Source organism: Oncorhynchus gorbuscha, linkage group LG15, assembly GCF_021184085.1.
Source record: "Oncorhynchus gorbuscha isolate QuinsamMale2020 ecotype Even-year linkage group LG15, OgorEven_v1.0, whole genome shotgun sequence".
Classification (NCBI taxonomy): domain Eukaryota; kingdom Metazoa; phylum Chordata; class Actinopteri; order Salmoniformes; family Salmonidae; genus Oncorhynchus; species Oncorhynchus gorbuscha.
In genome coordinates, this window is record NC_060187.1 from 23605583 (window position 1) to 23618339 (window position 12757).

General features: G+C 42.9%; 1 protein-coding gene across 3 annotated transcripts in view; it reads left to right on the forward strand.

Annotated features, from left to right (window-relative positions):
• The window catches only part of LOC123998300 (transforming growth factor beta receptor type 3-like), a 149615-nt gene that overhangs the window by 117039 nt on the left and 19819 nt on the right, over positions 1 to 12757 (forward strand). For 2 of the 3 annotated variants that reach the window (XM_046303390.1, XM_046303389.1), the window contains 6 exons: positions 1104 to 1293; positions 4551 to 4864; positions 5419 to 5574; positions 7715 to 7876; positions 9280 to 9483; positions 11249 to 11542. In XM_046303390.1, coding sequence (XP_046159346.1) covers positions 1104 to 1293; positions 4551 to 4864; positions 5419 to 5574; positions 7715 to 7876; positions 9280 to 9483; positions 11249 to 11542 — 1320 coding nt within the window. The remainder of the gene's footprint in view (positions 1 to 1103; positions 1294 to 4550; positions 4865 to 5418; positions 5575 to 7714; positions 7877 to 9279; positions 9484 to 11248; positions 11543 to 12757) is intronic. The other variant, XM_046303391.1, reaches the window with a different exon arrangement.

Genomic DNA, 12757 nt, shown 5'->3' on the forward strand with positions numbered 1-12757 from the left:
AAAGCTCTGAACCAGCTCCACAACAGCCCTGTCTATGTGGACAGGGACGTGTTCTCCCCTCCTTCTCCTGTAGTCCACGATCAGCTCCTTGGTCTTATTGACATTGAGGGAAAGGTTGTTGTCATGGCACACCACTTCCAAGTCTCTGACCTCCTCCCTCATCGCTGTCGGTGATCAGGCCTACCCACCATCAGGCCTAACCACTAATTACAGAGGTAGGTGTTCAGTCCCATGCAGATGAGCTTGTAAGGGATTATGGTGTTGAAAGCTGAGCTGTAGTCTATGAACAGCATCCTTACATAGTTATTCCCCCTCTTGTCCAGGTGGGAGAGGGCAGTGTGAAGTAACTAGATTGCGTCATCTGTGGATCTGTTAAGGCGGAATGCGAATTGGAGTGGGTCCAGGGTGTCTGGGAAAGTACAGGCCAGGCTGACATAGAGTACATGAGCCTTGGTCATATGTAGTACACTAAATAGGGAATAGGATGCCATTTGAGACAGAGTGGATCTGTAAGAAGGGATTAGCTCCCTCACATTATACAGCACGGAACACTGCAGAACTAATGAGGAATTCTGGTAGAAATCTGACATAGACTAAGTCCCACCATTGATCAGGCCTTCGATGTGTGTGTGTGTGTGTGTGTGTGTTTGATCGAGTGTGCGTGCTATGGGCAGTAGTACATTTGTCATGGGTTTTCCTTCCATGAAGAAACCTAACAAATGTAAAATGGTTCTTCGACTTTTACTCTGTCAAGATATGAAAGTATGTGAAATACTCTCACTTTCATTGTGGGTTGTGGTCACGCTGGCTTTTGAAGCTGACAGGGTCGTTCCATACAGTCAGACAAAGGAAATGAAACTTTAGCAGAGGTAGAGATTACTGTAAATGCTGCTGACTAGAAGAGAAAAAGCACCCACTTTGATCTCTATAAAATGACTTTCATGACACAGAATGGTTTAAAATATGGTCAGATTGCTCTGTTTGTACTGAGGGACGAGCATCACATAGGAGTGACTCCATCTGTCAGAAGAAAATGACTGTATACTGTATGTCATATTTAATATTCCATTACTAATATAAACCTGTATTTACCTTTCTTTCAGACGCCAGATACCATCAGTCTGAGCCCCAACACAGAGAGGCTGATGGAGGTGTCTAGGACCCCTAAGCACCACCTCCCGTCTGGCTCTCAGGCCCTGATCAAGTGGGCAGAGGATCATGGTTACGGACCGGTCACCACCTACACCCACACACCTGTAGCTAACACCTTTAACCTGAGGCTCAGGGAGCCAGGTGAGAAACACCCAGGCTTCTATAATTCTGTTTATAGACAACTGATTGTATTGTTGGTGCCCCCCCCCCTCCCCTAAGAGTGACATGCTCGCATCCCCTGATCTCTGCACATAGTTTTTACGATTCTTTATAGAAAATATTAGATCCCAGATTGACAGTATCCGACACCATAACAGCATTTCTGGTCAGGAGACACTAAAGGCAACCGCTCTGAGACTGTCTACGGCTTCCTTTTGCTCATTTGAGAAAATATCCTTTAATTCCCTCCTGGATACTGTAGCTCACATGAAGACCTCCTCCTGCCCCTTAGAAGTGATCCCTACTAGACTACTTAAAGAAGTTATGCCTAATGTTGGCCTCAACATTATGTCTATTGTAAATTGCGCCATGAACTCCTTTCCAAAAACAGCTCTGGTCCAACCTCTCCTTAAAAAGACAATCTAGACCCCTCATCACTGAGTAATTATAGACTTCTAAACATCCTTTTTTTATCCAAGATTTTTAGAAGTTGTTTTCAAGCAATTGGTGGCTTATTTGAGTATGAATAACTTATTTGAAAAATTCCGGTCGGGCTTCCACTAGGCTTGGGCGGTATACCGGGGTATTTGGAAGTAGCCACGGGATGGTTTTTCAATATTGTCACCATTGAACATACTTATTTTTTAAAAATCAATAAATTTTTATATTTGTAGCTTATTTTTGAGTAAATACCTGCAGTCAAATTGTGCAATATATTAGGAGATTGCATTCTTCATTTCACCAGTCACATTATTTTACATTAAGAATCTTACCTTACTTCCCCAGAACAGTTGAGCCAGTCAAGTGTTTGTTTGTAAATAGCACAACGGGAGAAAGCGGGAGCAGGTGAGTCCTGCTGTGTATTGACAGGGGTCACGTTTTATATTGAAAGCCAATGGTGTCTTTTGCTTCACTAGTGATCAGGGATGTGCAGCTATAGTTTTCCTTCACAGAAAAAACATTAGTGCAACAAATTTGGCAGAAAATAGCTTCATGACAACAGAAGCGCAACACTACTTGGCTGGCAACCAGGAAAGTAAATGAGCTTACAATGAAAAAGCAAGGTCTTTTTTGCAAAAACGATGCATGGCCATCATATTTCTAAGGTTTATCATAGAAAGAATGTAGCCATTTAAATTTCCGAATGTTTTGCTTAAAATTCATCTCAAAGCGCTGTCTGCTGATAGAATGCCTGTTCGTGAAGTGTCATCCAAGTGGAGAAGTGCAGCTTGAAGCACAAATTTAATCTGGTGTCGAGCAGAAATTCCAGTAAGAAGCATTTTAGATCTGCTTTCCAAAAAGCAGCAAAATATTTCTTATGCGTTTCATATTTTGTTCCTGCATGAAAAAACACAGAATTCTGCATTAACGCAACCCTTAATTTAACTTGCTAGTTATCTAAGTAAGTGGCTGAATTAACAATATTGGGTTAGCTTTCTGCCATGTTTGATAAGTCAAAGCCCTTTGGATGAGTTATCTGTAGGCTGTCTTGATTTCCTTGCTTTTTTTTAATCCTCTCTGTTCTTGGCCCGTCTGCTCCTCCCCATCTTCTTCAAGCAGAGCAGGCAGGCAGGCCAGTTGCCCTAGTGACTCCAGATTCCACACAAATACAGCCTGTACACACTGCTCGAGAGTACTGTTCAGACAAGCATGCGTCAAAACTTTGAGTCCCTCATTCACATTCGCTTGTAAATGTCCAAACTCACCAAAAATGACATTCGGTAGCTCCTACCTATATATGTATAACTTTATGAGCTGGATTGCCTCTTTGCAATAAGTTTATTTTTGGTTGCGCACGTTAGCATATTTAGCTAGCAACTTCCATGGAAATGTGTTATTACTTATTCTAATTTTGTTAGCATTCTGGTAATAGATGCCCACATGGCTTTTTTGAGTTTATTTTGGCTTCCCCTTGTGTACCAAGCTAGTAATACCGTAAATCCTGGGATTTACGCCCAACCCTACAAGTGACCTAAGTGACTTTGAGCATGGTATGATTGTCGGTGCCAGGCACGCCGGTTCCAGTATCTCAGAAACAGCCGGCCTCCTGGGCTTTTCATGCATGACAGTGTCTAGGGTTTACAGAGAATGGTGCGACAAACAAAAAACATCCAGTCAGCAGCAGTCTTGTGGGCAAAAACAGCTCGTTGATGAGAAAGCTCAAAGGAGATTGGCAAGAATCGTGCAAGCTAACAGACGGGCCACAAACAGGCAAATAACGGTGGTGTGCAGAATGGCATCTCGGAACGCACAACTCATCAGTCCTTGTCATGGATGGGCTGTTGCAGTAGAAGACAGGTTTCACTCCTATTAGCTAAAAACGAGAAGAAGCGGCTCCAGTGTGCATGCGATCACCAACACTGGACAATTGAGGAGTGGAAAACATCACCTGGTCCGACGAACCCCGGTTCCTGTTGCGTCACGCTGATGGTAGCCAGGATTTGGTGTAAACAGCATGAGTCCATGGCACCATCCTGCCTGGTGTCAATGATACAGGCTGCTGGCGGTGGTGTAAAGGTGTGGGGAATATTTTCCTGACACATATTAGGTCCCTTGATAGCAATTGAGCCACGTTTGAATGCCACACCTTGTAGAATCCATTCTCTGAAGAATTCAGGCTGATCTGGAGGCAAAGGGGGCTCTGACCCGGTACTAGATGGGTGTAACTAATAAAGTGGTCATTGAAAGTGGATGTTTACTGTAATGAAAATAATAGATAATGCATGACAAATAGACATTGGTTTACGACATTTAAGAAAGATATCTACTGTGTAAATAAATTATGCTAATAATAATAATACATTTTATTTGTAAGCGCTTGTTATAAAAGTATAAACTATTATAAATCATTGATTTTTAAAACCACATACCATCGACATACAATTTTAACTGTCCTTATAAAGACAATAGTCTGAAACTCAAGTCTGTTAACTCTGAGCCAATTTAGTTTCAATGTTCTGTTCTGTTTGTGCTCAGTGCAATCTCCATGCCTTTAAAATCACCAGATGAGGTGTGTGTGTGTGTGTGTGTGTGTGTGTGTGTGTGTGTGTGTGTGTGTGTGTGTGTGTGTGTGTGTGTGTGTGTGTGCGTGCGTGCGTGCGTGCGTGCGTGCGTGCGTGCGTGCGTGCGTGTGTGTGTGTGCGTGCGTGCGTGTGCATTCGTGCTTGTGCTTTCGTGAGTCCCTGTATCTGTGCATCTGTGTGTGTGACTAAAATGTGTCACACACACTTCACTTACAGATGTGGTGGATCCCCTGGATTCCATGTTCCCTCCAGAACTCTCCATCTTACGTGACACCAACCCCATCCTCTCTGGTGGTCAGGGGGGTGCTTCCCCACACTCCAGTGGCCTGCCCTTCACCTTCCCCTTGCCCCCGCTCATGGAGCAGGGCCTGCCCTACCTGTCCCTGCCCCCCTCCCTGGAAGACCGGCCTTGGCTGGGAGGGGAGCTGGGTGGGGAGCCTGAGGAGCAGCAGGGGACCCTCAGTGTTGGTCTCAGTGTTCAGTGTGAGGAGAGCAGGATAGTGGTCTGCATCGACCGAGAGAGTCTGCAGGTGAGGAGATACTTGAGTAGTCAACCAACTGGTTTATCGCTGTGACTAAATGTCTGCCTTCATTGTGTCAAAAATGGAGGAAAGGCAGTTGTGGAATTCACACTTTTCATGCTTGATTTAACTGTATGATTATTCCTCTTTAATACTGACTGGCACTGACTTGAGTCAACAGTGTGTAGTGTGTTTGCTACTGTGTGTGTGTCTGTACTTGTGTGCTACCATTGGGCACTGTGAAGCAGGCCCAACACAATAGACAACAGTGTAGTAAAACCCTCACACTGCAATTAGGTATACTTATGGTTAGAGTTGGACTATCCTGTGGTTTTATTTAACATCACACAGAGAAGTAGTATGTGCTGTAGAATGGCATAGTGACGTCTAATGCCTCACTAGTCTAGTGTCATGTGTCTCAGTCAGCTCTACTGATCGTTTTGAGATGATCATGATTTAAATTTTATTGCAAAGATTATAGATTATATTGACATTATATCATTAAAAAAATACTTTATAGATGATTGACTATTTATTTATAATTACATTGTCTCTTTCCTCAGGCCAACGGTTACGCTAATGTCAACCTGACTCTTCAAGACCCAGAATGCAAAGCAACGGTCAACTCCACCCACTACACGTTGGTGACCCCATTGGAGGGCTGTCAGACCACCAAGTACCCCATGCACCCCGGTCCTATGGTCCTCTACATCAACTCAGTGAGTAGCACATTTAGCAAATGATCAACTCATTGAAGGCACGTTTCCTGGACCCTAGCCTACCACTTGTTACCATACTCCAAAATCTTGTAAAGCCTGGAAATTGAGGGTGCCCAGACCCTAATAAGCATACCCCTGGACTAAAATGCATCTCCATTTAAAATACTTTCAGTCCAAGACTTGGCTTGGTCTGTGTCTGGAAACTAGCCCTATATGAGTACTTTATTCACATATTTAAATAGAACAATTATAGGATCTCTATGGCCGTATCCCCCAACCCTATCCTGTTACTCTGAACAATGGTAATCCATTGGTGACTGACGGGTGACTGCCAGTAAGCTTCATAATAAAAAATATTTGACAGGTAAACTGAAGAACGGAATATTCTTTATCTCCTAACGTATTGCACAAGTTGACTGCAGGTATTTACTTCAAAAGTAGCTACAAATATTCTAATGTATAAACATGTAAAATAAATAGTTTCAACGGTATTGACGATATTGAAAAAACATCCTGTGGCTATTTCAAAAATTCCCCCGGTATATGGTATATATGGTATACCGCCCAAGTCTACTATTTACTATATTAGAGCATTGGTCAAAAATAGTGCAATATATAGGGAATAGTGTGCCATTTGGGATACATCCTTAGACTAGAGACTACACTGGAGGGTCAACACGTGTGAAATAAGCACCAGTAGGAATAAACTAAATGTCAATGGCAATAATTGACCTCATTTAGTTCTTCTCTTCTATCCCTAACTCACCTCTGAGCCTGTAAACAACTGAAGTACACAGGGTGGGCTTCCAGTGTTTCTTTCCTGTGGAGAAAATGAAATATATATGCTTCACAGGGTTCTACCTGATAAAGCTCTCAGCTCTGGACTGTTGAAATCTCTGGACTTTCCCACGTTTTAATTTCAGCTCATCTGTTGCAGAATGTTGTGGCAGCTAGATTCAGACCAGAGCCGCATCACTGGTGTCCTGAGTAGGGTTGTAAAGGGAGGGTATATTACTGGAAACTTTAGAGGTTTACCAGTAAACCACCAGAATTTTGGTATCTTCGAAGGATTTTATGTAATCTATCACAAGACATCTAGTGGCCCTTTTGTGTACAGTTCTGTAATAATCTCTGGCCCTCTGTGTGGCCTTATCACATGTACAACTTATGAAATGATTGAATAAGATTTTTTCTTTTACTAATTGAATGACAAAGCTGTAAAATCTTATTCACCATCAACTTAGTGATACCATTGGTGTTTAATATGAGGGTTTCAGCATTAAATATCCTATATATGTTTTTTTTTCAAACTTGTATGTATTTTATGTTATTATGTCAATATGTATTTGTTTCAGTGTTTTGCCATCAAACTGGTGGCAGTTATGAAAACGTCAATAGTTAGTAGAGTTAATTTGAAGTAATTGCATGCTTTTTTCATTAATTAGACTATTTTCTCTTGAACCATGTACTAGAAACTCATGAACAATATGGACACAGATATAAAAAGGAATATTCTATATCATTCTAAATGTTTTTAAGTTATTCAAAGATACATCTCCAAAGTTACGATAGATTGCCATAGATTTTCTGTTAATTACCTAAAATACCGGCAGCTTTGCAACACTAGTCCTGAGCCCCTGAATGAAACAACACCATTCACACGCAGAACATTATTTTAAAATAGTTTGGCGCCAATCACTGGTGAAGTTTCCTGGTGTATGTCTCAAAAGGCACCCTATTCCCTATATATTGCACTGTTTCTTTTACCAACGCCCTGACAAAAGTAGTGCACTATATAAGTAGTAGGGTGTCATTTGAGATGCACACTTAAAACATGATTTGGCACCAGTAGCTGGGAACATGTCCTATTCACCTTGTGAATATATCTGAACTATGTTCAATGATTCAATGATCAACTCTCCTATGTGGCTGACGTACAGATTCTAAAAAGTCAACCTGAACCTGATCAATGTGGGTGTTTCCCAAATTGCACCCTAGCTATATAGTACACTACTTTAGAACAGGCTTTGGTCAAAAGTTTGTACTTTATAAATGGAATAACTGGGGTGCCATTTGGGACGCATACTGTATCTGAACTGTGTTCACTGATGTGTTCAACTCCCCTGTGGTTGACATCCAGATCCTGATAAGTCACGATGGGCCTAAGGATGGGAGTGGTGTTCCCCTGGATTACGATGATCTAGAGTCCGGAGACGTGACTTTCCCTGGGGAGACAGAGGCGCTGGAGAGGGCTGCTTTCCTGGAGCACACCACGGGGCCTGATCACAGGTCCTCCATTCTGGTAAGACATCTATAATATTAGATAACATGGATTCTATATGATTCTCTCTCAGGACCAGCACGTAAGTCCTTCATTCTGGTAAGACATCTAGCTACACAGGGCCAGCTACAGGCATAAGCGGTCGCTTGTTTTTTTTCCCAACTTCTATAAAACTGCAAAGATGTCTCTCCACCCAATGGCAAAATGGGTAGTATTGCAGAAAATTAAATTTAAAACTAAAATTCTTCTCTCAGCCATGAAAGGGGGCGGGAGCACTAATATGTTTTACCGGGACATGGGGGCCCCCAAACAGATCTCACTTAGGGCCCTCAAATGGCTAGAGCCAGTCCTGTACCTACATGACTCTCTGTTTGTTTGTTTTTCATACATTTGGTCTCACTCGAACAAGAGGTTGGTTTTCAAACTCAAGGGAGTTTACCCTGGTTAATTAACCCTAAATGAAAAAGGAATTAAGAGAGTAGCATTGCATGACAGGGCCTGCCTGGGGTTGAGAGAGTTGGGAGTCAAGACCAGACCACTGATCATCAATAAATAATATACTACCTCCACTTGAATCCTGTCCAGATGGTTGAAACTCCATCTCCCTGTGTCCCTCAGTGCTAGTAAAGACTCATCTGGCTTCTTAGGAGGATGGAAGATTCCAACTCTCACTGTCTACACATTATCTTTATGTCTTGAACTTCTTCTGACCTGAGCGTTTTGGGAAATCTGCTATCACGCTTTCCCTTTCATCTACACAGTCTCTTTCCTTTCTCTCTCTGTGTCTCTATAGCCATACTCTTTACCCATGCACACTCTTCCTCTCTCATCTTTGTCTCCTCCTGCCTGTATCTCTGTGTCTCTATAGCCATACTCTTTACCCATGCACACTCTTCCTCTCTCATCTTTGTCTCCTCCTGCCTGTATCTCTGTGTCTCTATAGCCATACTCTTTACCCATGCACACTCTTCCTCTCTCATCGTTGTCTCCTCCTGTCTGTTTCTCTGTGTCTCTATAGCCATACTCTTTACCCATACACACTCTTCCTCTCTCATCGTTGTCTCCTCCTGCCTGTATCTCTGTGTCCCTCAGTGATATTGCTGTGATGAAACACTTGACACGCTCCTGGCTGTGAAGGCCAGGTAGTGTGAGGGGCGATGGTGAGGGCCAGGTAATGTGAGGGCCAGGGTAAGCGCCAGGGGGATGGTGAGGGTCAGGGTGAGGACACGGGTGAGGGCCAGGGTATGTTAGAACCATGATTATGTTGTGATTGGCTCTTCTCTTCTTCACCCCTCCAATTCAGCTGTTTTGATTGGCTCTTCACCCCTCCCCCAGTTCAACTGTTTGGATTGGCTCTTCTCTCCTTGTCCCTCAAGTTCAACTGTTTTGACTGGCTTTCTCTCCTCTCTCCCGCCTCTCTCCAGTTCAACTGCACCTACAGGAAGAACCAGGACACTCTAGGAGGATCAGGATCATCAGGATCGTTCCCTCGTATTGCCCCGGCAGCAAAGGAACCGCTCAGCACCGATGTCATGGTTAACATGGAGCTGTACAACACCCATCTCTTCCATTATCCGTCTACCCAGGCCTTCCATACCGTCTCCAAAAATAAACAGGTCTTCGTAGAGGTAAACGAAGCAGTGAAATACTATAAACTGTACTAAATACATTTAAGTACATTGTGTCTGTTATATTTTTAGTCTGTGTGTGATTCGCTCAGATGAATATAATTAGTAGGCTAGTATCCAGATGTTGGGACATGTGAGTTGGAGCGATTTCACAAGAGCCAGGATTGTCTGTGTGTGTGTATATGTCTGTGTCTCTGTCTCTCTTAATATGAGGCCTGTCAAAACAACAGTGAGGACTGTTCTGTGTGTACACTGGTCTGGTCCACTTTCATTTGTTAGTGTTTTAGCTTCCACAGTGTCCGTTGATATTTGGTCTGAGTCGGTAGGATATAATGTTAACATATCGTCTTTCTGCTGTTAACTATCCCTCCCAGCCATCATCTCTGTCTTAAAGTGTCCTGGCACATACAGTACTGTATGGCATTTAGAATTCTCCCCAGAGACCTTATCGTCTATTTATTCTGTCTGGAAAGTCCAGAATGTACCTTGCTAATAGCACTGATAAGTATTTACTAAGGAGGTCCTATCGGGAGGTTGTGTAAGATAAGTTCGAGATCCACACAGTGAGGCTCTTTGAAGTGTTGATTTATGGAGCTATTTGAGGAGGACGGCTGCTCTGACAGTGTGGCCTCAGAGATACAGCAGCAACAAGTCACAAAGAGCTCTGTGTGTGGGGCCATGGGGCCTAGTCCTTAGCCCCTTTCTAGCCCTTTCTCTCCACACCTCTCACACTGGGCTGAGATCTGCCGTGCCCTGCCCTAGCCCGAGGCTACAGCCCAAACTAAGCTGTATAGGAAACTGCTGTTGTGCAACAAGTGTGTCATAACTTGTGTTACTCATAGGTCAGGTCACAGCCTGCATGTACAGTGCTCACTGGGTTTTCACTAGTCGCTGCCAACCATGAGCTGTCCTTTGAATGCAGTGTGTGTGTGTGTGTGTGTGTGTGTGTGTGTGTGTGTGTGTGTGTGTGTGTGCGTGCGTGTGTGTGTGCGTGCGTGCGTGTGTGTGTGTGTGTGTGTGTGTGTGTGTGTGTGTGTGTGTGTGTGTGTGTGTGTGTGTGTGTGCGCGTGCGTGCGTGCGCGCGCGTGCGTGCGTGCGTGCGCGCGCGTGCGTGTTTGTGCGTCCGTGCCTGCCCGCTTACACGTGTGTTTTTGACTGGGCAAGCTTTTTGACAACCTTGGCATGTCGATGGCACAGCCAGAAAACAGTAAAACACATGTAGATTTTTCAGAGAAAAGGGAGAGAGAAAGCAGCAGGGGGATAATAAGTCATGTTTCGTCCCAAATGGCACCCTATTCCAGGGTCCATAGGTTTCTGGTCAAAAGCAGTGCACTATATGGGGAATAGGGTGCCATTTGGGATGGAACCCATAACTCAGGGAAATGCCTTGTGGTCTGCCGAAAGAAATATCCTCTTAAAACGTTTGAAGGGACTGAAATCCACAGGATTTGTGATTCTTGGACCTGATAGCACTCTGATAGTGTTCCTTTAACTTGTTCTCTGTGTTAAAACAAATAGCTCCTGGACTGACAGAGAGTGTACAGACATTTGCCAAGATGGTGTTCCTCACACAACTTTGCAGAGGGAAACAGATAGTTTATCAATTCAACGACGTCGATGAGAGGATTTGTAAATAGAATCATCTGACATCTTTAGAGGCTGTATCAATCATATAACCTCTACACCTTGCTTACACATTATAAACTGGACAATATTTTGGCACATGTGTTGATTGTTTTTGTGAAAAATGTATTTCTCCCGTCAGATTGGAGCCTTCAATGTCAACCCAGATCTTGGCTTCATGATCCAGACTTGCTTCATCTCTGCCAACTCAAACCCCAACATCGCGTCAGACTATACCCTGATCGAGAATATCTGCCCTACAGACGACACCGTCAAATACTACAGTCAGAGAGACCTACCTGTCTCCCACTCCCAGACCGACAGGAAGAGGTTCAGCTTCACCTTCAACTCACACTTCAATGAATCGTTGCTCTTCCTGCACTGTGAAATGTCCGTTTGCTCTAAGAGACCCCACAATAACCAGGGACTGGCAATGGTATGTTTGAGTTTTTCTCCATATTTGTTTTATTTCTTGAGTTACTTGACGTCCTTGGCTCCTATAGTCCCAGTCTGTATTAGCTAGAGCGTCACGGCCCCACCCACCTGTTAGGAAAACAACCTGTGGTTACTTTGGTTACCCTATTGGCTTACAGAACGCAATTTTCTTGTTGTCTACATATTTTAGTCAATTACAGAACTACATTTAAGAAAAGTACAACACCTAAAGATTGCTTTTAAACATTGCCTGCTCCTGAGCCTTCTCACTACTTAGAAAAACGTAATACATGCCCCTTTTCATGACAGTGCTAGGAGCCACGCGAGTGAGTGCTAGCTAGCTACTGACTGGAACATTAAGCTAGCCAAGACTAACAACACAAACAAACATATTATACAGCTACAAGTAGTGAGTGGAATTAAAAACAGACTAAACACGTTACATTTCTTACCTGTGATTAAATGTTTTAAACACACATACAGTGCTTTCAGAAAGTATTCATACCCCTTGACTTATTCCACAATTTGTTGTCTTACACCTGAATTCAAAATTAATTTAAAAAAATAAAAAAAATCTCACCCATCTACACACAATACCCCATAATGACAGTGTTTTTAGAGATTTCTGCACATTTATTGAAAATGAAATACAGAAATATATCATTTTTGTATTCAGACCCCAGAGACAATGCATGTTACAATCACGTTTGGCAGCAATTACAGCTGTGAGTTTTTCTGGGTAAGTCTCTAAGAGCTTTGCACACCTGGATTCTATAATATTTGCACATTATTCTTTAAAAAATTATTCAAGCTCTGTCAAGTTGATTGTTGTTCATTGCTAGACAGCCATGTTCAATGTCCTAAATGATCAAGCTGATTTAACTGTAACTAAGCCACTCAGGAACATTCAATGCCGTCTTGGTAAGCAACTCCAGTGTATATTTGGCTTTATGTTTTAGGTTATTTTCCTGCTGAAAGGTGCATTTTCCTCCCAGCATCTGTTGAAAAGCAGACTGAACCAGGTTTTCCTCTAGGATTTTGCATGTGCTAAGCTAAAATATATATAGTGGGGCAAAAAAGTATTTAGTCAGCCACCAATTGTGCAAGTTCTCCCACTTAAAAAGATGAGAGAGGCCTGTACGTTTCATCATAGGTACACTTCAACTATAGACAAAATGAGAAACAAAATCCTGACAATCACATTGTAGGATTTTTT